General features: G+C 44.6%; 1 protein-coding gene across 2 annotated transcripts in view; it reads left to right on the top strand.

Moving 5' to 3' along the window:
- Positions 1-7,877: 7,877 nt before the first annotated feature.
- The window catches only part of LOC136399468 (zinc finger protein 211-like), a 175,532-nt gene continuing 157,680 nt past the window's right edge, over positions 7,878-25,729 (top strand). Inside the window, exons 1-3 of one of the 2 annotated variants that reach the window (XM_066374653.1) lie at positions 7,878-8,089; positions 18,643-18,769; positions 19,328-23,863. In XM_066374653.1, the coding sequence (XP_066230750.1) occupies positions 8,057-8,089; positions 18,643-18,769; positions 19,328-20,820 (1,653 nt within the window). In that variant the 5' untranslated portion in view covers positions 7,878-8,056 and the 3' untranslated portion in view covers positions 20,821-23,863. Of the gene's footprint in view, positions 8,090-18,642; positions 18,770-19,327; positions 23,864-25,729 lie in introns of those variants that run through there. The other variant, XM_066374656.1, reaches the window with a different exon arrangement.

A 25,729-nucleotide genomic window follows, 5' to 3' on the forward strand; every position in this document is an offset into this window, starting at 1 on the left:
TTTTTTTTTTTTTTTTTTTTTGTATTTTTCTGAAGCTGGAAACGGGGAGACACAGTCAGACAGACTCCCACATGCGCCCGACCTGGATCCACCCGGCACGCCCACCAGGGGGCGACGCTCTGCCCCTCCGGGGCGTCGCTCTGCCACGACCAGAGCCACTCTAGCGCCTGGGGCAGAGGCCAAGGAGCCATCCCCAGCGCCCGGGCCATCTTTGCTCCAATGGAGCCTTGGCTGCGGGAGGGGAAGAGAGAGACAGACAGGAAGGAGGGGGGGTGGAGAAGCAAATGGGCGCCTCTCCTATGTGCCCTGGCCGGGAATCGAACCCGGGTCCCCCGCACGCCAGGCCGACGCTCTACCGCTGAGCCAACCGGCCAGGGCCTGGGGCCAACTTTTAAAAACAAAATCACATACTGGTTGAAAGGTAGGAAGGAGAGGGCATGGTACAAAAGTCATTAATCTCACTGACAAGCTCATTGAATTTTACTCTCTTGTTTACAATGTTTATCTATAGCAGGGGTCGGTAACCTTTTTGGCTGAGAGAGCCATATTTTAAAATGTAATTCCGTGAGAGCCATACAATATGTTTAACACTAAATACAAGTAAAAGTGTGCATTTTATGTAAGACCAACACTTTTAAAGTACAATAAGTCTCTGAATTCTTTTTAATAACATTATGCTGTTGCTAACCAATGATGAATAAAGTACTTTTTACCATTAATGCGACTTCTGGTGCTGCATGGTTTTGCTGATGGCTTTGTAGTCTGGTTGATACATGGTGAGGTTAAGCTTCATGCAGGCTTTGAGACTTCCATCCATTAAACATGATCATAGGTTGGTCTTAATGTTCTTTAGATGTGAGAAAGACTGCTCACATGCATACATAGAGCCAAACATTGTCAGTACAGCAATACTCACACACTGCCGTGACAATCAGCTGGTCCATGGGTTGAAGTTTTTTCATTTGTTCCCACTTGTGTTTGCTCGCCAACTCTACTTGCTGTCGTGCAAGTCTTTCCAAATCTTCATTCAGTGACTTGAACTTATTCACCCACACATCTGAGGCCTTCAGGTAAGCAGCTTGTAGCTCAAAATCCCTGATGGAGACACCGGGGATTAACTCAGGTTGGTGCTGTCCACTGCACACTCGTGGATGAGTGAAGAACTTAAAAAAAACGAGTGCTGCCTGACCAGGCGGTGGCGCAGTGGATAGAGCATTGGACTGGGATGCGGAGGACCCAGGTTTGAGACTCTGAGGTCGCCAGCTTGATCACGGGCTCATCTGGTTTGAGCAAAAGCTCACCAGTTTGGACCCAAGGTTGCTGGCTTGAGCAAGGGGTTACTTGGTCTGCTGTAGGCCCGCAGTCAAGGCACATATGAAAAAAAAAACACAAAAAACAAAGACGAGTGCACTCACAAAATTCTCCAAAACGCGCTTTGAGTGACTGCAGGAGATTAGATGTGAAGCCCACTAGCTGCTGGAGATCAAGATGTTGAGCAGGGTCACTTGCTGTGCATGCATCTTTAAATGCTCCCAGTTTTTCAAAGTGTAGTAAACGACCTGTTTCAATGTCGGCAATGAAGAGTTCCAGCTCGTTTTCAAATGCAAACACTGCTTGTTGAAGGAATGAGACTGTATTTCCAACGCCTTGCATTTTCACATTGAGCTGGTTCAGATGTTCAGTCATGTCCACAAGATAGTAGAACTTCACGAGCCATTCAGTGTTAGCTAACTCAGGATGCTCACCGTTTTTCATTTCAAGAAAAGTCTGGATTTCACTCAGACAAGCCGCGAAATGGCTGAGCACCTTCTCTCTTGACAACCAATGCACATTGCTGTGTGGAAGCCGACCAGGATAATTATTCCCAACTTTATCCAGCAGTGTTTTAAACTGGCGATCATTTAAAGCTCGGGCAACAATAAAGTTGACCACCCGAATGACCAGAGACATCACCTCACCTAGTTGCTCGCCACACATCTGAGCACAAAGCGCCTCCTGATGTAGGATGCAGTGAAAACTTAGGATGAGTCTCTTTTCATGTTCACAAATAGGTGCTACTGTCGTGGAATAATCCATTGCATGGCCTTGGATGGGAACACAGCCAACAAGAAAAGAATGTTTTGCTAAGAGAATTGTTTTGTGACTTGAAGGCGGGTCACTGAAACAAGTCTATGTGACTGAAGGCAGTTGCTGGGCTTTTCTCAGTAAAACATTCTCATAAGATTTCTGTACTTTCCAAGGTTATCCCTTAAGATAAGGAGAGGAATGTTGTGGGATCCATAGAAGCAATAGTAATTAATGCCTTCTGATATTATGTTGTTACTAAGCTATCTTGCAGGTGCGCTCTATGTATCTTTAAGTAAAAGTTACTCTTGATGTTATGCCAATTTCTCAGTAAACAAATTTTTTGAAGACTTTTGAATAAAATTAGGACACTGCATGAACTCGGGGCCATTTTTCTGAGCGAGCGGTGGTCCTTTGCTAGTCCTTGATGATTTCGTCTGCTAATCTCTCTCTCTGTGCCCCCGACTCACAACATGCTACGAATCCTGTTTTTCCCTACCATGCACAGAGTACCATCAGTATACACCGAAATAAGTCTATGCATTGGTAGATTTTTTTCTTTAGCGAACTCAGTGAAAGACTTGAATAAATCCTCCCCTCTTGTTGTCTCTTTCATAGGCAAAACAGCAAGACTTTCCTCACGTAGTGTGTCACCAACAGCATACCTTGCAATCACGCTGAACTGGGATAAATGGCTTATGTCTGTTGACTCATCCAAAGTGAGAGAAAAGAATGGTGCTGCACTTATGTCTTTCACTTGTGTTGCCTCAATTTGATTTGCCATCATGATGGTACAATCATGAATAGTTCTTGTTGACAGAGGCTTGTCTTTTATTTGTTTGATTATCTTGTCTTTATCCAAAAAGTTTATTGACAACATCAAGCATGAATGTTTTGGCATACTCCCCATCTGTGAATGGCTTTCCGTTTCTCACAATTGCTAAAGCACCAGCAAAGCTAGCTGAAACCCAGTCACCTTGTTGGGTCCAAACACGGAGTTGCTGCTTGACTAGCTTGCACTCTGCACAGTAGCTCTTGACATGCTTTCTTTCTTCTGTCCCTTACTGGATATTTCAATGCAAATATAGTTGGCGTGTGTCGAAGTGCTGCTTTATATTTGACCGTTTTATCGATTCAATTTTATCATTGCATATTAGACACTACAGAACCTGCGCTTTCCACAAAGGCAAATTCCTCTGTCCATTCCTGCTGAAAAGTACAATCTCATTTTTTTTTTTTTTTTTTTTTTTTTTAGCCATTTTCTTCGTCAAAAGGGTTTCTGCAATTAGTTAGCTGACTGCTTGATTAAAAGGAGGGTAGTTTACTTCCTGACCTCACAACGACCTAATGCGTATGTTACACATTATCCAATAAAAATTTGGTGTTGTCCTGGAGGACAGCTGTGATTGGCTCCAGCCAACCGCAACCATGAACATGAGCGGTAGGAATGGATTGTAATACATGAGAATGTTTTAAATATATATATATATATATTTTTTTTTTTTTTTTTCTGAAGCTGGAAATGGGGAGAGACAGTCAGACAGACTCCCGCATGCGCCCAACCGGGATCCACCCGGCATGCCCACTAGGGGCTACGCTCTGCCCACCAGGAGGCGATGCTCTGCCCCTCCGGGTCGTCGCTCTGGTGCGGGGCCGGTCCTGTCCTGCAGCCCAGGCCCTGGCATCCCGGACTGTGAGGCGCTCGTGGGTGACACACGGGGTGATAGAGGTGACCGGCTGAGGGGCTGTGGAGCCGGGAGGACCCGGAAGACTGTGATTCCTCTTCTGTCTGCATTAAAAGAGTCTGAGGTGAAGTCAGGCCTTGATTAGGAGACAGGGGGATTGTGCCTTTATTTTCGGGGTCCTTGTGTTATAAAGTACTGCACCCCAGATTCTGAAAGGCACTGTACCTCATTTCATCAAGTTCATGTAGAGACACTCAGTCCAGATGAATTCTGAAGAGATTTACTAGAGGAGGAGATTTATTAATATGCCGGCCGCATATGGCTGACACAGGGCAACTGGTAGGCCCAAATCGTGCAGTGCCAAAAATAGTTCAGGGGCTGCTTATATATCCTTGCTCGCACACAGGCGGGGGAGAGCATGACATCATGGTGTAAGAATGAGATGGCACTCGAACACCAGGTGTACAGGCTTTATTAGAGGAGAAAGACCTGCCGAGGTACTCCTCCAAAAGAAGGGCACCAGTACAACAAGCCAGGGGGACTAATTTATAGGGTAAAAGGAGAGTCTCGAGCAAGTGGGCGTTGAATCAAAAGTCCTGGTAGGTCCGAATGCTCCTCCTTGGGGCAGCTTGCCAGCTTCTTGGATTTCCTGTCTCAGGGGCAACAGTCCAGCAAGGGTGAGGTCTGACAGATAAGCGGAACATCAAAAGGGCAGTATGGAATTCACATATCTATCATTTCTCAACTCTGTGGTTACATATAAAAGAAAGGCAGTTATTTTATAATATACAGTGAGGGGTGACGCGGAGAAAGAGGAAAAAAAATTGAAAAATTATTGCTTCTTCTGGAAAGAACTCAAGAATCCCTTGCCAAGCCAAGTTTCTCATCCAGTTAAGGAGGTCGTCAATTTCCGTGCTGTGAGGTCTGAACCAGGCAATGTCTCCAAAAACCTGAGTGAGAAAGTAAAAAAAAAAACAAAATTGCGAGATAATAATTGTGAATTGCTTGCTGCAAGCGCTGAGTGGACAGAGTGACATAGTGATACATGGTCTCCTGGATGACCCTCATGAGATGTGCTGGTCTGGTTCCTCTCAAATGGGAGGACATGTGGAGATTTTTAAAGACAGGGAACCTGTTGATGTAAGTTTTAGAAGGACTGATTATGTGTGGTTTAAAAGGAAGGGGGTTTGGAGTATGAACATCCCTGGTTTGATTCCTCATCACAGCACACATTAGAAATGACCAGCGGCTTCTCTTCTCCTCTCTCTTTTTTCCTCTTGCAGCTAATGGCTCAGTTCATTCTAGTGTCCGCCCCAGGCACTGAGGATTGCTCGATTGATTTGAGAAACAGCCCCACATGGAGGTTGCTGGGTGAATCCCAGTAGGGGCACATGTGGGAGTCTGTTCTAGTCTCTCCCCTTCTCACTTAAAAAAATTATGACCTTGCCTGACCAGGCAGTGGCGCAGTGGATACAGCGTCGAACTGGGATGCGAAGGACCCAGGTTCAAGACCCCTGAGGTCGCCAGCTTGAGCATAGGCTCATCTGGCTTGAGCAAGGCTCACCAACACTTGGACCCAACATCACTGGCTCGAGCAAGGGGTCAGTCGACCTGTTGAAGGCTGGTGGTCAAGGCACATATGAGAAAGCAATCAGTGAACAACTAAGGTGTCGCAATGAAAAACTAATGATTAATGCTTCTCATCTCTCTCCCTATCCTGTCTGTCTGTCCCTATCCCTCTCTCTGACGCTCTCTCTGTTTCTGTAAAAAAAAGAAAAATTTTTAAAAAGTTAAAAAAATTATGACCTTTACTAGAGTGCATTAGAAAGCACTTAATATTTTTGGTGTATTTTGGGGGTGTATGACCCAATATCCACACTGGGCAGGCCAGAAACTGAGAACCAGGCCCATGCCCCAGGCTGGAAGCCAGACCTGTTCTTAACCTTTTATATGTATCTGTCTCTTAACTTTATTTTATCTTCAAACGAAGCAGGAATAATATCTGAACCAATAACTCCATCTGACCACTCATTTTTGGGTGAGCCCACACTCTCTTTGTTCAATATGTACTGTATTTCTTATAAAATTTCACTATGCGCCTGACCTGCGGTGGCACAGTGGATGGGGCGTCGACCTGGAATGCTGAGGTCGCTGGTTCAATACCTTGGGCTTGCCTGGTCAAGGCACATATGGGAGTTGATGGTTCCTGCTCCTCTCTCCTTTCTCTCTTCCTTCTCTCTCTCTCTCTCTCTCTCTCTCTCTCTCCCCCTCTGTCTTAAATGAATAAATAAAATCTTAAAAAAAAAAAAAAAACCTAAAATGGATCTTTGAAAAAAAAATTTTTTTCACTATGCTTGCTTCCGCAGTTGTGTTCTCTGAGTTCTTTCTCCCAAAGAACACAAGACTGAAGGCTGAGGATTGAGATCCACTTTTGGAACGACCCTGGCCTGAATGAACTGACAGTACAACTCAGGCTTTTAATCTGATGTCATGTTTTCCACTGGAATTTTATCTATTGTGCCAGCTGTCATTGAATGTATTTGGTTGAAGTAATTGGTTGACGGTCATTGGTTAAATCCATGACTTTTTGTACTTTTTAGACATTCCTGTATTTTACTTATTTTTATCAAGATATCTACTTTTATTACATAGAAATTATCTGTAGAGAAGAAAAAATTTTAATTTATACTTGCTTGCCCTAAAGCTAAGGTGAGCAATTGTCCTCTCCCAGGGATGACAGTTCTTTTTTTGTAAGTTACATCCTCTCTCTAGAAGTGTCCTCCTACATGTCCTCCTTTTTGATATTGGAAGACTAATCTGTAAATGTCCACAAGTGATTGATGCAGAGTCAATCCATTGAGTGTGATGTAATGTATTTGTATTTAATGAGTACTTTGTTCTTACAGTGATTATTAAAAATTAATAGGCATGTAAGCATAATTACATTATTAAATATTACAAATGTTTTTATTATACATTTATCTTTTTTTTTTTTTTTTTTTGTATTTTTCTAAAATTGGAAACAGGGAGGCAGTCAGACAGACTCACGCAGGCGCCCGACCGGGGTCAACCCGGCATGCCCACCAGGGTGCGATGCTCAGCGCATCTGGGGTGCTGCTCTGTTGCAACCAGAGCCACCCTAGCGCCTGAGGCAGAGGCCATAGAACCATCCTCAGCGCCCAGGCCAACTTTGCTCCAGTGGAGCCTCGGCTGCGGGAGGGGAAGAGAGAGACAGAGAGGAAGGAGAGGGAGAGGGGTGGAGAAGCAGATGGGCGCTTCTCCTGTGCGCCCTGGCTGGGAATCAAACCCAGGACTCCTGTACGCCAGGCCGACGCTTTACCGCTTAGCCAACCTGCCAGGGCCGCATTTATCATATTATAGTGTATTAATGTTGCAATGAATAAAATATTTCTTTTATTTACAATATTGTTTTCTTCAATTAATTTTTATCCTCCATTTCATTGTAAAAAAGTTGGTCACCTTATTAAAGCGCAGTCTGTGCATCAAAGTGAGGAAGGAGCTTGATAACAGCGACGTTCTGGTCATTTTGTTTGTTTGTTTGTACAGAAGCAGAGAGAGACAGACAGAGGGAGAGAGGCACAGACAGGCATGAAGGGAGAGAGATGAGAAGCATCAGTTCTTTATTGCAGGACTTTAGTTGTTCATTCATTTTGTTCTCATGTGCTTTAACTGGAAGGCACATGAGTGCCTACCCAGTGACTCTTGATCAAACCAGATGAGTCAGAACTCAAGCTGACGACCTCGGGGTTTCAAACCTGTGTTCTCCGTGTCCCAGTCCGATGCTCTTTCCACTGTGCAAACGCCCGGTCAGGCTTCCGGCCATTTTCAAAACGTCATTTAGACAGGGACACTTGAATTTCCCGGCAATACACCTGCGGGAGTCCGAGCCTTAGCTGCAGGAAAGAATGACCGCCTTGGTCTCCAGGAACTACATTACCCAGAAAGCGCTGCGCTGTCGACCGCAGAGAACGCCAGAGAAGATCTCGCAAACGGTGTTTTCGCTCAGGTACAAGGCTTAGGGGCGGGACTTACGTGGTTATTCTTGCTTGTGGTTGGTCGACTCTTAAGATCAGTCATTGATTCTGGAACGGTGAGTCGCGGTGGTTATCGTGGGGAAGGAAAACGGGAGATTCAAGAATCCTGGTCCGTGCACGCAGACGGAAGTGTGTCTCGGTGATGCTCTCCCGGGCGACCTGCGCCAGGGTTGGTACCGGGACTTCCGTGCCCTGAGCCACCTGTTTGCCCGCCGCGCCCGCGCGTTCTGGACTCCCTAGAGTCCAAGGGCGATGGCGGCTGCTACGTTGAGGCGCCCGGCTGAGGTGAGTGCGGCGCCGGGCAAATGAGTTTGTAAATCTTATGTTTATTTAGTTTCTCACTTTTATTGTTTAAAAATGGCGCTGGGCTACCTCGTGTGTGCTGGCCCGCAGAGCAAAGCAGCTGATTGCAAATTGCGGGTTGCATTCCTGCCTGAGAAGCGCCATTGTTTTTGCTAATGTGTGCTGGAGGAGACGGTTTTGCACCAGAAAGTTTTGAAAGAAACGAACAGTAGGGGAAGAAAGATTCTGCCCCCACCACTGGGAGGTGCAGCAGGATTTCTTTTTCCTCCCTGTGAGGAAGGAGGGGCAGGCCTCCTCTTACCTAAGTAGAAAGAAATGAATAAAATGCAAAAGAAAGGACCCCGCAAAGGGAACCGAGTCAGGCAGTGATAAATCAACTACATCTCATAGTTCTCTCAAGGAATGCTTAAGAGTCACTTACAATATAAAACAAGAATAGCATGATCTGTATTTAACTATGGCCAGTGATCTGGAAATCCTTTCCCCCTTATTGACCTCACCGAATCTTTCCTACTACTCTCCTTGAGTCCTGGGAAACCTTAAAGAAATCACATGCCGATTGCTTAGATACTGTAAAAGTATATATTTTGTTGGAAACCATGGGAGTCCGAAAAGACCAGACTTTATTGAAAGGAAAAGCCTGACCAGGCGGTGGTGCAGGGGATAGAGCATCGGACTGGAATGCAGAGGACCCAGGTTCGAGACCTCAAGGTCGCCAACTTGAGCACGGGCTCATCTGGTTTGAGCAAAACCTCACCAGCTTGGACCCAAGGTCGCTTGTTTGAGCAAGGGTTTATTCAGTCTGCTGAAGGCCCGCAGTCAAGACACATATGAGAAAGCAGTCAATGGTCTACGGCCATACCACCCTAAACGCGCCCGATCTCGTCTGATCTCGGAAGCTAAGCAGGGTCGGGCCTGGTTAGTACTTGGATGGGAGAAAGCAGTCAATGAACAACTAAGGTGTCGCAACGTGCAACGAAAAACTAATGATTGATGCTTCTCATCTCTCTGTTCCTGTCTGTCTGTCCCTTTCTGTCCCTCTCTGACTCTCTCTCTGTCTCTGTTAAAAAAAAAAAAGAAAAGAAAAGAAGAAAGGAACCCTGCCGGGCACTTCTCCGGGGAGAAGGGCACCAGTACAAGCTAGGGGGGCTAATTTATAGGGTGAGAAAGAATCTTGAGCATGTGGGTGTTGAATCAAAAGTCCTCGTATGTCCGGAATGCTCCTCCTTGAGGCAGCTTGCCAGCTTCTTGGTATTCCTCTGTCTCAGGGGTGATAGTCCAGTAAGTAAGGATGAAATCTGACAGATAAGTGGAACATCAAAAGGGCAGTTTGGAATTCCTGGTAAATTCACATATCTATCATTTCTAAACTCTGTGGTTACATATAAAAGAAAGGCAGTTATTGCCCTGGCCGGTTGGCTCAGTGGTAGAGCGTCAGCCTGGCATGCAGGAGTCCCGGGATCGATTCCCACCCAGGGCACACAGGAGAAGCGCCCATCTACTTCTCCACCCCTCCGCCTCTCCTTCCTCTGTCTCTCTCTTCCCCTCCTGCAGCCAAGGCTCCCATTGGAGGAAAGTTGGCCCAGGCACTGAGGATGGCTCCATGGCCTCAGCCTCAGGTGCTAGAATGGCTCTGGTTGCAACAGAGCAATGCCCCAGATGGGCAGAGCATCACCCCTTGGTGGGCATGCTGGGTGGATCCCGGTCGGGCGCATGTGGGAGTCTGTCTGACTGCCTCCCCATTTCAAACTTAAGAAAAATACAAAAAAAAAAAAAAAAAGGCAGTTATTAATTTTATAATATACGGTGAGGAGTGACGAGGAGAAAGAACAAAAAAATTGAAAAATTATTGCTTCTTCTGGAGAGAACTCAAGAAGGGAACCTTGCCAAGCCAAGTCCCCCATCTAGTTAAGGGGGTCATTAATCTCCATGCTGTGAGGTCTGAACCAGGCGATGTTTTCAAAAACCTTAATGAGGAAGTAAAAAAATTTTGCGAGATAATAATTGTGAATTGCGTGCTGCGAGTGCCAAGTAGACAGAGTGACATGGTGATACATGGTCTCCTGGATGAGCCTCATGAGATGTACTAGTCTGGTTCCTCTCAAATGGGAGGACATGTGGAGGTTTTTAGAGATAGGGAACCTGTTGGTTTAAGTTTTAGAAGGACTGAGTATGTGTGGTTTAAAAGGAAGGGGGTTTGGCGAACATTCGGCGGAAACTTCTCAGGCTGAGGGGCGGCTTCTTCCTGCTGTCATCCCTACCTATTTGTATTTCCCTCGTGAAGTTCTCCTTGGGTTATTGGGGAATAGGAGTGTAGGAGCATTTGATTGTAGGTAATCCTAGAGATTTCTCTCATCCTGGCCTGTAGGAACTTGATAAAGAAAGGGGGCAAGTATTTGGAGAATAGGAATGCAAAGATGAGGGTTGGATAGCAGGGGGTAAAAGTTCTTCCTTGGTAAAATTAGAGATATTCTTTCCTGGCAGCCCAGAAGAGAGCAGTTAGCTTGAGCTAAAAGAAATGTGTCATGTCCGTTTGTAGGCTCTTCTTCAGCCCAGAAGACCCAGCAATCTTGTCCCCTTACTATGTGAAGGGTAAAAAGACTGAGAAGCATTAAGAGGTGAATGCTATTTATTCTCCTAGTTCTTCAGGGATAAGGGAGAGCTTTAGAGTTAGGGGACCTGTAGAGCTTGAAAGATAGGATTTAGGAGGTTTGCTGATACAGTGTTTCAGATTTTTCTGTTTCGGGAGGGCAGGTTTCAGGGTTGGTGTGTAGGGTTAGGTAGATTTTTTCCAATTTTCTGATTGGCGAAGGTTTGCATGCGGTTCTGTAAGAAACTAGTGAACAAACATAAGAGGCAGGGTTCAAAAGTTAGAAAAATAAATAGAAGAGTGAGTGGATCAATGAGAGGCAATAGTCAAGACACCCAGTTTGTGTGAAACCACTAATTCCATGTTTACGAATTTGCTGGGCTTGAGAGAGAGAGAGAGAGAGAGAGAGAGAGAGAGAGAGTAGAAATGAAACCGGGAAGTGTCCAGTCCCCCTGCTCCTAAACCTACCTTTTTAGAAAATTTTAAAGCAACAACAAGAGAAATTACCTGTATAGCTCGTTTGGTCCTTAGATTGATGGTTAGTGTATTAGGAACTGGAAGAGGCTCATGGGGTGGGATTAGGTTGATATTTGGGGTGAGATTGATTCGAGTACAGGTTTCTATTTAATTAGTAGGGAGACACATATATATAGGTGTTGGTCCCACACAAGTAGAAAGCCCCTGATTGGGTAAGGCAGGCTGAAAGGTGAATAGAGAATAGAAGGACAAGAGGTCGGGTTTGTTTCTCTGTTTCTGAGCTCCAGATGGTCAGAGTGGAGGAAATAGTCGCCCTTAGCAGCAGTGGGAGTTGTCAGGATCACGGTGTGTGGACCTGTCCACGTGAAAGTCAGTCCTTGGGTGATATAATGCTGGAACCACCTCTTGGACAGTCTTTGAACAGTTTGCTGAGTAACATGTAAATCCTGCAAATAATTAGGGAAAGGGTGGTTACATTTCTACACTTTGCAGTTAGAGTTTAAGTCCTAGTGACCACTGCTTCTAGCCGGAATTAGCAGCAGGTCCCAGCCTACAGTAGGCATGGGGCATTGAGACAAGAGGAATAAAGAAGATACTATATATTAAGTAAAGTAACAAAATCAGACTGTCAATACCCACAGTAGAGATCTTTGAGGGATAAATAAGACTGAAATATTAGGCAAGGCATAGTAGATGGCCCTTGTGTTTACAAGAAATGAGATCAACTTATTTGCTACTGGTAAGAAATAAAATAGGCTTGTGAACAATGACCTTGGGCCTTCAGTGGCAATTCCCAGCATGCTGGGCAAGGTCAGGTCACAGGTAGCTGGAGCAGGGTAGAAGAGACTGAACCCTCCCTCCATGGAGCAAGGGGGCAGCTTACCTTCTCGTGTCCTTCTTTCCACAGCACAGACGTGTAAACCAGTGGAGTCAGGAAGCGTGGCAGGCTTTAGTTCAATGACCTTTCTTTTCACTCTGGAGCAGGGCCCTAATGGAATCCTATGAAGCCCTTTAGGACACTGGAGCCTTAAGAGCGTATGCCACCATCTGGTATTTTCTGACTTCTTTTGGGCCTTGTTTGCCTTTTCTGTTACTTCCTTGGTCATTATAGCCCTTAAAAGCCATGCTCAGAAAATCTCACTGAGGGTCTTGACTAAGAGAGCAAATTGGGAATTCAGTGTTTAAAGAAGCATATTAGACTGAGGAAAGAAAAGAGTTGATATGTGGTGTTAGGTGGTTGGAGACTGTGGAGGGTCTGAGTTTGATCTATGGTGAGACCATAGATCAAACTATGGTCTCACCATAGATCATATATGGTGGTGGGGGTTAAGGCGATGCCCAGATAGACTACGGACTAAGAGTGAAGTTGAGCCTTAGCAGAGAAGACACAATATCCCTTCATGGCAAGGAAGTTAAGAAGGGTGGTAGTGTGTCTACTTGAGGCAGGAAGGGAAGTGCTGCAGAGAGTAGGTTATTTACATATTGTAAGAGAGTACTAGTTTTGAGATTGCATGCTGCTAAATCCTGAGCTAGTGCCTGCCCAAGCAGGTGTGGGCTGTTTTTGATCCCCTGAGGTAAAACAGTCCGTGTAAGTTGCTGGGCTTCATTAGTGTCAGGGTGTGTCAAAAAAACAAACAAACAGAAAGTAAGAGTCAGGGTATATAGGAATGGTAAAGAAGACATTCTTGAGGTCTAGGATCATGAAGTAAGTGGTGATTGAGGGAATGTAGGACAGTAACCTGTAGAGATTAGGGATTACTGGATGGAGGGAAATTACTGCCTCATTCATTAGGTGTAAGACTTATAAGAGGTGATAATCCCCTGAAGCTTTTCGAACAGGAGGGTGGGTGTATTGCAGGGAGATTCCGTGGTGATGAGTAAGACTTGATTTAAGAGGCGGGTAATTATTGGTTTAAGGCCTTAGAAACAGACACAGTTACACATTAAGCAAAGATTTTATATATAAATTACAAATTAAGAAATTTAAATGAGCGCGCTTTACATGTTTCAATTAAAATTATATTAGAGGTATTTTCTGACAAAGAGACAAAATGTATTACTTACTCACAGCTCAATAGACAATTCTGCTTTTTTAAGTTTTTCGAGATGGCAGGGAGTTGTCAGCATAGAGGGGAGGAAGAGGGAAAGCAGACGGATGGACAGTGTGAACAGCTGGATGGAAAGAAGGAGGATCAGAATCTGCAAGAGGAGGAGGAGGTTGAGGTGCTAGTGGTGGCGCACGTGGTTAGAGAAATCAAAAAGATTTGGAGCTCTGAAGAGAGGGGAGAGGACGAGGTGGAGAAGGGCATAGCTGTAGCCGAAATCGGTGGGGTGGGAGGATGGATAAGATAGAGCCAAAGCCGGTGGGGAGTGGGGAATGGGTCAAAAAAGAATAAGAGACAGAGCCACCCTTCTCTAAGGGGGTGGTGGGGTCTAAGAACACAGTGGAAAAGGGAGGGGGCCCTGGCCAGGAGGGGAGGAGAAAGAGAGAATGGTATTTGCAGGTGAATGAGAAAGAGGATTCAGCGAAGAGAGGGGAGGGGGCTTTCTGGACGGAAGAGACTCAAGTGAAGAGATTTGCCGAGGGACCAGAGAGGGATCCCGAGAGAGGGGTGCCCCTGGGGATCAGGCAGGAGGGGAGGAGAATTGGGAGTCCACGGAGAAGGAAAGATTAGGAGCGGAGGCTTTAGGTGCGGTTTCTTTGGCCAAAAAACGGCCTGCGTGTAGAACAGAAGGCACAGAAATTAAGGACAGGAGCGAAGGGAGAAGAAAAGTCTGCATGTAAGGAATACTGATGCCCTTTCCAGTCCGGTGGCAAAAATTATTTAGGTTCCTCAGAATATTGTAATTGAATGTCCCGCTTTCAAGCCAATGGGAGTCATTGTCTAATTTATATTGGGGCCACACCATGTTATGGAAGAAAATGAGTCCTTTTGGCTTAAGGTCAGAGAGGCCCAACTTAGTGAGTTTTTTTTTATGAGACATCCTAGAGGAGTCTGGTCAGAAGGCTTATACTCTAAAGAGCTGTGGAGACAGGTGAGCAAGAGGGGATGTCCCTGCCTTTTGTCACTGTCCCCAGAGGAGAACATCTCCATGTGGGGGAGTCTTCCCTGATAGAGATTGTCACCACCTGTCAGGGAGATCTGAGGACAGGAAGTCTGAGAGAGTGGAGAGGTTTGGCTAGGCGCCTAGTCTTTCGTGCAGTCTACTGAGTCTGAAAGTCAAACCCCTCAAAATGTGAGGCATGTAGAGAAAACCGTCCGACCAGAGAAAATTTTGTGGAAAAGAGAAGCCGACCAGGGAAGGGGAAGGGAGAGACTCCTTACTGTCTGGTCCAGCAGGGGTTCAGGACAGCTTTAGACTACCAGCCAATCAACCTACAATTACACGTCCAAACAGAATCAGGGAGTAAGCCTGGGACGAGCTGCCGCTGCCCATTGCTTCCCTGGTTGTAAGTTTGGACAGCAAAGAGGGATCATCCAGGCAGTTAGTACCCTGTCCCAGGTTTCAGCACCAAATGTTGGAATCCATGGGAGTCCAAAAAGACCAGAGTAACAGGCTTTATTGAAAGGAAGAAAGGAACCCTGCCAGGCACTTCTCTAGGGAGAAGGGCACCAGTACAAGCTAGGGGGATGAATTTTATAGGGTAAGGAAGAATCTTGAGCATGTGGGTATTGATTAGAAGTTCTGGTATGTCTGGAATGCTCCTCCTTGGGGCGGCTTGCCAGCTTCTTGGAATTCCTCTGTCTCAGGGTTGATAGTCCAGTAAGTAAAGGTGAGGTCTGACAGATAAGTGGAACATCAAGAGGGCAGTTTGAAATTCCTGGTAAATTCACATATCTATCATATATAACCTGTGAGAAAAGCAACTTCGGGGAGCTCGTGTTTTGGAGCTACAAACCCTACCTTCCCCGCTGGCTTTAATAAATTCTCCTTCCATTTATAAGTTATCTGAGTGACTATCCTTTGTTGAGTCACTTCCTGCTACACCTGATCTCTTGCCCTCTGGGAGAAAAGCAGGTTTCTGCTTTTCCTTGGCTTTCTTGTGGCTTTCCTGTCTTGGGGAGACACCAATAAAGAGAATGGCCCACCATCCTCGGGCTGCACTCTTTCTTTACCATCTGCCTGAATTCAGCAAGAAACCTGTATGGGAATGGTCACAATGTTGGGAACCCTTGGCCTTACAAGCAGTCAGTCATGTCTAGACTGGGAGGCAGAGGCCTCTACTTTCATTCTTAGGGTCTTTGGAACCATAGAAGGTTGTGAACAGAGAGGAACATGGGTTTTCAAGGTGTCTTAAGTCTTGCTGAGAGAGGACAGACTGCAATGGGGTGATGAGGACAGTGAGGCCTGGGAGTTGAGCCCGTGTTCAAGGTCACAGAGCTGGGAAGAGGCAGCACTGAGGACTGAGTCCCAGAGAAAAGTTTGCTGGAGGTCAGAACTGGTTAGACTCTAGAACTGGTTAGAGAGTAGTGGTTATGTCTTCCCACTGGTTCCAAAGGTGGAAAAACCACTTATGTAAACTGGACAACTCAGGATTGGGTGTCAGCGATTCTCTCTGGTCCTGACACCACCTTGTAGTGTCTGGGATCCTGATGCCTCTAGTGCAGTGATCAAAGGAGGGTGAAAACACCCAACAACTTGATAAAGGAGGTAGGATTTATTTAGCATGCGCAGCTGCATGACCCCGAAATAGACAACAAAACTCATGCTCCCTGAAGTTAGATTTATTACATATTATATACCTTTACAGCCTGAGCTTTCATGTGACAAATGCTAGATTTCTGTGACTTCTTTGTTTGAAGGCCTACATGACTTTCATGTCTTAGGGAGGGGAAGGAGAGAGGAGGCCGGAGGGTCTGTCCTTGATAATCCTTTCATTCATTCTTCTTATTGGAGCTGCAATTTCCTTTCCAGTAACTGATAACAAGCAAATTCCACACCCCTGGTCTGTTATTTTCTAGACTTTTCTGTCTGGTCTTATTCCCTCAGTCAAGAACACTGAGGTCACAGGCTGGAGTGTAGGATCCCAGACATTGCAGGCCCACCATTCTTCTGCTTTGTTCTGGTTTCTCCTTCCTCACCTCCAGACTGTTTTCTTGCTATTTTCTCAGTTCTTGGATGCAGAAATCCATGCAGTACCCCGAAGCCCTGTGTCCCGAGTGCAGGCTATAGGTGAAATAACCATGCCCCAATATGTGCTGATAAATGTAAACAGATCTGGAAGGTTAACCCAGGGAGAGTCGCCAGCATGTCAAAATGCTTGTAGATGCCACTGAGTTGAGAACAGGTAGCAGATGGTTCCATTCTTTGTGTTGAAAACAAAGAGCAGAGAACTCTAGATTAATATCTGTAAAATGGCAGAGTGACAGTGTTGGCATCTACAATATAATGGAGATAATGGAGCATTTGCATAGGATAAAGGAGTGGGTCTCTCCTGGGTTTAACAGGCTCTGTGTGTCTGCACAGTGAAAACAGATAATGGGGTTAAGGGAGGTGGCAGGGAGCTCAGGAGAAGGCATGTGCTATAACCATAGGAGTGCTGATGGACCAGAGTTGTTGCCATGGTTCATTGTTTTGTTTTGTGACAGAGACAGAGAGAGGGACAGATAGCGACAGACAGACTGAAAGGAGAGATGAGAAGCATTAATTCTTTGTTACAGCACCTTAGTTCTTCATTAATTGCTTTTACATATGTGCCTGGACCCAAGTTTGAGTGGTGAGAAGACGGTTGTGGGATTGTGAAGGGACAGCACATAAAGTGCAGAGTGAAAGGGGTCATTTCTTTGCATTGGTTTCTGGGAGAAAAATATTGTACTAGTGATCAAAATGAGACAAGGATGACATCAGAGCCTCATTTAGGGCTTTTTCTAGATTTGGGATCCCTTAGACCGCTTCAGTGTTTCAGAATCCTGCTTGAGTACATTAAGCACTCTCTGGATACCATATATGAAACTAGAAAGCCCGGCGGTCATATGAAATGACCGCTGTTCTAGATATTATAAATTGTAATTAAAATGATTTGTGCAAAGGTGTCTGCTAATTCAAACTGAATTACCCAGGGCAGGCGTCGAGGACGCCCCTTTGCTTACTGCCCCACGGGGTTTCCCCCTTCTACTTGCTTAATTGCTTAAAGTAGAGTGCAATGAAGGAAACCACTGGCGGTACATTTCTTAAGAGCCACCGCTAGCTCAATAAATAAAGGTGATTTAAATAATAAAATGTTAATTCACATGTCAAAGATCTCTTTGTACACAACATTTTTTGTGTGGATCTTTCCATCATTTTTAAGCTCACCTTGCAGAGGACCATCAATTATTTTTAATTTTACGTCCGTTCTTTCACGAACTCTTGAACAGGCAACATAAAGTTGACCATGTCCAAATGCAGGCTCAGGTAAAAAAATGCCAACACGCTTAAGCATTTGGCCCTGAGACTTATTGATGGTCATAGCAAAGGCAAGTTTTATAGGAAATTGTCTACGTCTCAATTGAAATGGCAACCCTGTTTGAGATGGAGCCAAATCAATTCTTGGAATGACGTGTATTTCACCTTTAGAGGAGCCAAAGACTTAGCTATTATGACATTATTTTTCAATTGGAGAACCTCTAGTCTTATACCATTGCAAAGACCCCTTCTGGTGTTAAGATTTCTTAACAGCATAATAATTGCTCCAATCTTTAACCTCAGTTTGTGAGGTGGCATGCCAGAAGGCAGGACTATTTGAATGCCGTGGCAACTTCACCCCATTGGCTAGTACAGTTACGCAAGCAACCAATAAGCTATCGGCAACAGACACTTAAGCCGCATATAATAAAGATTTATGGGTGAGTTCACAGAGATTCCTGTGGTATGGAGCAAGAAGGTGGCAGAGCTGAAAGAGACTTTAGTTTCATATATGCGAAGGAAGTAGAGGTTACAAAATGGTGTGTACAGCTAGAGCTTGTCTGAGAGCCTGGTGTAAGAATTTAAGGATGAAGCATAACCCACGTTTGGCCGTGGAATGGAAGCATAATGTGGGATTCTCAGTGGAATTTCTTGGCAGGAAGGATGAGGCCCTGCAGGCATGGCCCTGAGATTAGATCAACTTTTTACACTTGGGGAATGGTAAAAATAGAATTATTGCTAATGTAGAAATCATCCTGATCATAAACTAATTTGACTAATATTGTATCTGTAATATTTCTGTAATATCAGGGTGATTAACTTTCTCATGGACCAACATGAAATTCCTAGTCAATCAATTCACGGACCAGCTGTTGAAAAACACTGGCTTGGGTCTCATTTACCTGCCGTTCCTCTTAGCCCAGCTGTTGTTGCTGAGGGCAATAAGATTCAGTAACCAGACTGGGCTGTCTCTGAACTGGAGAGTCCTGGAGGGAGTTGTGCATGGGGGAAGGTATGTAAGGAGAAGGATTGTGGGTTCTCAGAAATACTGTTGTAATTTTATTTGTATTAATTCCTACAGGTTCAGGTGACTTTCAAAGATATTGCCCTCTACTTCTCCAGGAAGGAATGGGGCCTTCTTAATGAGGCTCAGAGACGCCTGTACCTGGATGTGATGCTGGAGAACTTTGAGCTTATATCCTCGCTGGGTAAGAGCCTCACTATCCCCAGTGACCTGGCCTAGGATTTGCATTTCCCTGTGCCTTCTATCCCTGGAGGATGCATGTGTTCACATGTGCACTGTGGGCACTACTTGGTTTTGCAGTGTTCTGGGTACTTGCTGTCCTTGGTAGGGATTGTTTGTTTGCACTTCCCTCTTCTCTTCCTGCAGCGCCAACACCTGATGTACTGAACTCTTATATTGATGTTTACATCATGTGGCCTAATATAATTGATTTTTATGAGTTTGAGCACAGATTACTCCAGCAGAAAAAGTTCTCCAAAAAGCCTTTTGTGGAAGAAAAAGTAGTGGATCCAGCCTTTATTTTTGTGTCTCATTGTATGCTGGCATCTTTCCTTGGTGAGGTCTCCACCACTGACTGACTTTTGGGGCAGAGTAATAAGCAACTACCATTTCTTCAGAGTTTAACTTACATTTCTTGGAAATCATCCCATAGAATCATGCCTAACTGACAGATGTTCATTTATGTTGAGAAATCTTTCCTATAAGGTCAACATGTAATTTACCAGCATTTCTTTTTGTTCAGGTTGCTGCTGTGGAACAGATGATGTGGAGGCTCCCACTGAACAGAATGCTTCTGAAAAAGTGTCACTGGCAAAGGATCCTACTCTGGCCTTGTCTTCCCAGAAGAGCCACCCGTGTGAGAGTTGTGGCCTCGTCTTGAGAGACATTTTCAACTTGGTTAAGCAGCAGGAATCACAGCTGTTGAAATGTGGCGCATGTGGAGAACTATTTTATTTCAGTACAAAGTGTCAGGACCATGAGAATCAGTACATGACAAAGAAGCATTTTGAAAGACATGTGAACAGGCTCTCAGTTGCAAAAGGCCACAATTTCAATGTGTCTCAGATGCTCTTTACCTGCCAGGAGAGAGGGCTGGACATCGTTATTGAATCTAGACATGTCCAACAACAGGCTACACATACCAGGGACAGGCCAGATGAAACCTCAGGGTCTCGGGTGACTTTGCATACCAGAAAAAAGTATCATCAGAAAGTTCACACAGGAGAAAAACCCTATGAGTGCAGTGAATGTGGGAAATCTTTTTCCGGTAGCAGTGGCTTTCGTTATCATCAGATAGTTCACACTGGAGAAAGGCCTTATAAGTGCAGTGAATGTGGGAAATCTTTTTCCAGTAGCAGTAGCCTTCGATATCATCAGAGTACTCACACAGAAGACAGGCCCTTTGAGTGCAGTGAATGTAGGAAAACCTTTACCACAAAAACTTATTTACGTCGTCATCAGAGAGTTCACAGTGGAGAGAGGCCGTATAAGTGCAGTGAATGTGGGAAATCTTTTTCCAATAGATCTTACCTTCAGTATCATCAGAGAGTTCATAGTGGAGAAAAGCCTTATACATGCAGTGAATGTGGGAAATCTTTTTCCAGTAGCAGTAGCTATAGATATCATCAGAGTACTCACACAGAAGAAAGGTCCTATGAGTGCAGTGAATGTAGGAAAACCTTTACCACAAAATCTTATTTACATCGTCATCAGAGAATTCACAGTGGAGAAAGGCCGTATAAGTGCAGTGAATGTGGGAAATCTTTTACCAGTAGCTCTTACCTTCAGTATCATCAGAGAACTCACAGTGGAGAAAGACCTTATCAGTGCTCTGAATGTGGCAAATCTTTTATCAGCAATTCTCAATTTAGTTATCATCAGAGAGTTCACACTGGAGAATGGCCTTATGAGTGCAGTGAATGTAGGAAATCCTTTATCACAAAAACTGCTTTCCATCGTCATCAGAGAGTTCACACTAAAGAATGGCCTTATAAGTGCAGTGAATGTGGGAAATCTTATTTCTGTATCGATACCTTTCGTCGTCATCAGAGAGTTCACAGTGGAGAAAGACCTTATAAGTGCAGCGAGTGTGAGAAATCTTATTTCTGTAGCTCTAACCTTGTTTGCCATCAGAGAGTTCACACTGGAGAAAGGCCTTTTGAGTGCAGTGAATGTGGGAAATCTTTTTCCAGTAGTACTGGATTTCATTATCATCAGAGAGTTCACGCTAGATAAAGGCATTATCAGTGCAGTGTATGTGGAAACTTTTTCTATCAACTCTCACCTGTGTGAACACATGAAAGTTTATATTAGAGGACAATCTTAGAAGTATGAGAAATATACAGTTTTTTTAAAAAGTGTTAACTGTGTAGGAAACTGAGGCTCCATTTTTTTTATTTTAATTTTACATACCCAAGTGTTAATAGTAAGGATATTTTTTATATTTTACTTAGTTGGAAAGCATGTGTCTCTATGTTGTACTTTCTAAGGTGGCCAGGACTCTTTCCAGATTTATGTCTTTTCACATTTCTGTGGCCAAAGGTATTTATTTCACCTGTACCATCTAACAGGTGCTCACTGTTTACATCAGCCACCATCCTAATGTCCTTAGGGAAGCTGATTCTTTTCTCTGATTTGTAGGAAGAAATTAATAGTGTGTGCTCTTAGGGGGTCAGCATTTATTTAACTCTGATAAGTTGTGACATGGACCTGATTCAGTGTTGACCTCAGAGAACATCATCTGTGTTCAGCTGGCAGCTTGTAGACAGACTGACTTCAGGAACCTGGGTTCCCTAAATACCTGTGATGAATATTTCCAATGTTGATGTCACCAATGCAAGAAATGCCAGAGCCATATACCATTGGCTTATAAAATAATGAATACCCATTTGTTTACTTATCTTTAATTGGATGTTTTATTTACTATATCATTAAGGATATAGTGGATTTTGGCTCTAGAGGTGTGAAGAGGTCAAGAACCTTTACACGGGTCTCAAAATTTTTCTGCCTTCGAAGGCACAGTGTGGTGCTAAAATCAGCTTTTGCCAAATTTTTATGGTTGCCCATATCCGCCCAGAATAGCCTGCCAGATTCTGTGGCCCTCATGTGGAGCCTGGATGCCATGAGTTTTAGGAGACTCAGAGATCACTTTGAAGTGTTGGTAGGTATCACAACATCAGTTGCTTCTGAAAGCACAGGATTTTTTTTCTTGTTACAAAGACTGCCAGTATAAGTGAAACAAGTCATTTTTGAAAGTATTGCCAATGGCCATGTTTCCACTTCTTTTTAATTCAGTGAGAGAAGGGGAGGCAGAGAGACTCTTGCCTGCACCCTGACAGGGATCACCTGGCAAGCCCACAAAGGGGCGATGCTCTGCCCATTTGGGATATTGCTCCATTGCTCAGCAACTTAGCTCTTCTTAGCGCCTCAGGCTGATGCAATGGAGTATACCTCAGCACCCAGGGCCAACTCAGTGTAATCGAGTCATGTCTGCAGGAGTAAGAGAGAGAGAGAGAAGAGAGGAAGGGGTGGAGAAGCAGATGAGTGCTTCTGTTGAGCGCCCTAACTAGGAATTGAATCATGAACATCAACATGCCAGGCTGACGCTTTACCACTGAACCTACCAAACAGGGCATCATGTGTTGTAATGTCTACACTTCCGTGGCTAATGATCACTTTGGTGCAGGACCATAGGGATTAAAGAGGAACCCGATTGCTACAGAAGCACTGGCCTCATAGGGGTTGTGGGGGTCCAAATCTAGGCACAGGCTAGAAAGATTGTGACTGTTGTAAATGTGCATCCAGAAATGTTTCTGTGAAAAGAACTGCAGGATCAGTATGTACACAAATTATGTGGTTTCTTGCCATGTTTATCTTTTGTGGTTGAAGTCATTGTCATTGAAAATATCCAATGGCTTTATAATTTTTGTGCCTTATCAAATATTGTACCCAGGCAGGAAGCTAAGATAAAGAAAAGTATCTGTTATCTACAGATATGTTTATTTTTTTATACCTCGGCAGCATTTCTATTGATTGAAAAACAGTCCTTCATTGTTTGGTTTTTTTGATGTCACTAAGAAAAGACCCTTCAGGGGAAGTGAGAATATGGATAAAACATAGTTACAGATGTATTTTCCAAAAGTTATTGGGCAAATTGGTTTATATTTAGCCTCAACATATATGTGAAACTGTAACTCACCGTAGTCCTAATACTGTCACTATGGGTTTTACTTCATATCCTTTTACAGTCTCTCCCTGCCATTCACAGCTCTCCAAGTATTCACCGATTTACTTTCCCTTTTTTTTTTTTTTTTTTTGTATTTTTCTGAAGCTGGAAACGGGGAGAGACAGTCAGACAGACTCCCACATGCGCCCCGGGATCCACCTGGCACGCCCACTAGGGGGCGATGCTCTGCCCCTCTGGGGCGTCGCTCTGCCACGACCAGAGCCACTCTAGCGCCTGGGGCAGAGGCCAAGGAGCCATCCCCAGCGCCCGGGCCATCTTTGCTCCAATGGAGCCTTGGCTGCGGGAGGGGAAGAGAGAGACAGAGAGGAGGGAGGGCGTGGAGAAGCAAATGGGCGCTTCTCCTATGTGCCCTGACCGGGAATCGAACCCGGGTCCCCCGCACGCCAGGCCGACGCTCTACCGCTGAGCCAACCGGCCAGGGCCTACTTTCCTTTTTTGTTTTGTTTTATATTTTTCTGAAGTGAGAAGCAGGGAGGCTGAGAGACAGACTCCAGCATGTGACCGCCCGGGATCCACCTGACAAACCCATTGAAGGGCAATTCTCTCCCCATCTGAGGCGTTGCTTTGTTGCAACTGTAGCCATTCTAGCATCTGAGGCAAAGGCCATGGAGCCATCCTCAGCACCATGGCCAACTTTGCTCCAGTAGAGCCTTGGGGAAGAGCAAGGGGAAAAAGAGGGGGAAGGGTGGAGGAGCAGATGGGCACTTCTGAGTTCCCTGACTGGGAATCCAACCTGGTACTTGCACATGCCGAGTCGAAGCTCTACCACAGAGCCAACCAGCCAGGGCTGATTTACTTTCTAGTGTAATAGATTTTGCATTTCCTAGACTATGTATGATGGGAATAATACTGCTTTTTCTTCTAATATTTATGTTGCATAAATACTTAAGGATTCATTAATGTTATGTAGATAGCTCCTTTTCCTGACATTCTTTTACTGTATCATTATTTCTTTATCTGTTCATTTGTTCATGGAGATTTATTCAATATTTCTCATGTTTAAATATTGAAAATAAAGCTAGTGCAACTTTTTGTGTAATTTTATTTTTTAAGTTAGAGAGAGGGAGAGGGACAGAAAGAGGATAGGTAGGAAGGGAAAGAGATGAGAAGTGTCTGTTTTCACTGTGGCATCTTCATTGTTCATTGATTGCTTCCTCATGTGCTTTGACCAAGGGGCTACAGCAGACCGAGTGACCCATTGTTCAAGCCAGCGACCTTGGACTTCAAGGCTTTGAATTCTGGGCTCAAGCCAGCAACCGTAAGATCATTTCTATAATCCCATGCTCAAGCCAGAGACCTGGCACTCAGGGTGTTGAGCCTGTGCTCAATTCAGCGACCCTGGGGTTTTGAACGTGTATCTTTTGTGTCCCAGGCTGATGATTTTTCAACTGCACCACCACCTGGGCAGGCTGCACATAAAATTTTTACTAAATTTTCTGAGATAGGGGCTATTCCAAACTTGAGAGGATAAGACTAGTACTTGGAAATAATGGTTACAAAGCAATTTTACATTTGGTGCCCAGATGGCTTCAATGTTGGTATTCATGAAGATTTGGAATGTGGGCATCTGTACTTGATATATGGAGTTTTGATCCCAGGATCTCTCAGCCTTTTCAGAAAATGATTATTTCACCTGGAAATGCAGTGACAGTGTATTCTGGGGGTCTTAAATTTATATCTAGAAGGGAATTACGGTTAAGCAAACTACAGAAATGTATTAATGTGGGTTTATAATGATTACTCAAATAGCTAGAAAAGAAAAGGCTCTATGATGCTTGAGAACTGATAAGTATCAATGAGTAATAAAGGACTGAGTTCTAAGATGAGAGAAATAACGTGAGCTGTGAGTCTCCTAAAAATTGGCTACAAATGAAATTGTTTCTACAATTTTTTTTTATAATTTTATTTATTTATTTATTTAGTGACAGTCAAAGAGGGATAGACACAAAGGGAGAGAGACGGAAAGCATCAATTCTTCGTTGTGGCACCTTAGTTGTTCATTGATTGCTTCTCATATGTGCCTTGACTGGGTAGGGGGTGGCTACAGCAGACTGACCCCTTGCTCGAGCCAGCGACTTTGGGCTCAAGCTGGTGAGCTTTGCTCAAATCAGATGAGCCTGCGCTCAAGCTGGCGACCTCGGGTCTTGAACCTGGGTCCTCCGTATCCCAGTCCGATGCTCTATCCACTGCGCCACCGCCCGGTCAGGCTGTTTCTACAATTTTTGAGTCCTTAAATTCATGAGAATTTGAGGAAAAAATAGTGAAGAGAGAAATATGTTGTAAGGTGTGAGAAGAAAAATTTAGACGCATGGGAAGGAGAGCCACGGTGACATGTTTCATTGCTTCAACAATCATCTAATCATCTCAACTGCTTCAGGGGTTCACCTAGGTCTGCATTATACATCAATAAATAAATCTGTTCACTACCTAGCTTCTTTAGAGCCTTTATTAATACCTAGCCTATGGCCCTCTGGCTGGCTCAGTGGATAGAGTGTTGGACCAACATGCAGATCCTGGGTTTGATCCCCATTCAGGGCACATATGAAAAGCTACCATCTGAAGCCAACATCTACTTCTGTTTTCCTCCCTCTCCCTCTTCTCTGTCTCCTTTTTTGCAGCTTGTGGCTCAGCCTCAAGAACTGAAGATAGCTTGATTGATTTGAACACCAGTCCAAGATGGGGGTTGCCAGGTGGATCCGAGTCAGGGCACCTGTTGTAGTCTGTGTAGCTCCCTTCCTCTCACTTAAAAAAAAAAAAGTGCTACCCTATGAGTCAAAAAAAAATCTGCCTGACCTGTGGTGGTGCAGTGGGATAAAGCATCAACCTGAAACACAGGTCACCAGTTCGAAACCCTGAGCTTGCCTGGTCAAGGCACATATGGGAGTTGATGCTTCCTGC

Source organism: Saccopteryx leptura, chromosome 3 (genome assembly GCF_036850995.1).
Source record: "Saccopteryx leptura isolate mSacLep1 chromosome 3, mSacLep1_pri_phased_curated, whole genome shotgun sequence".
Classification (NCBI taxonomy): domain Eukaryota; kingdom Metazoa; phylum Chordata; class Mammalia; order Chiroptera; family Emballonuridae; genus Saccopteryx; species Saccopteryx leptura.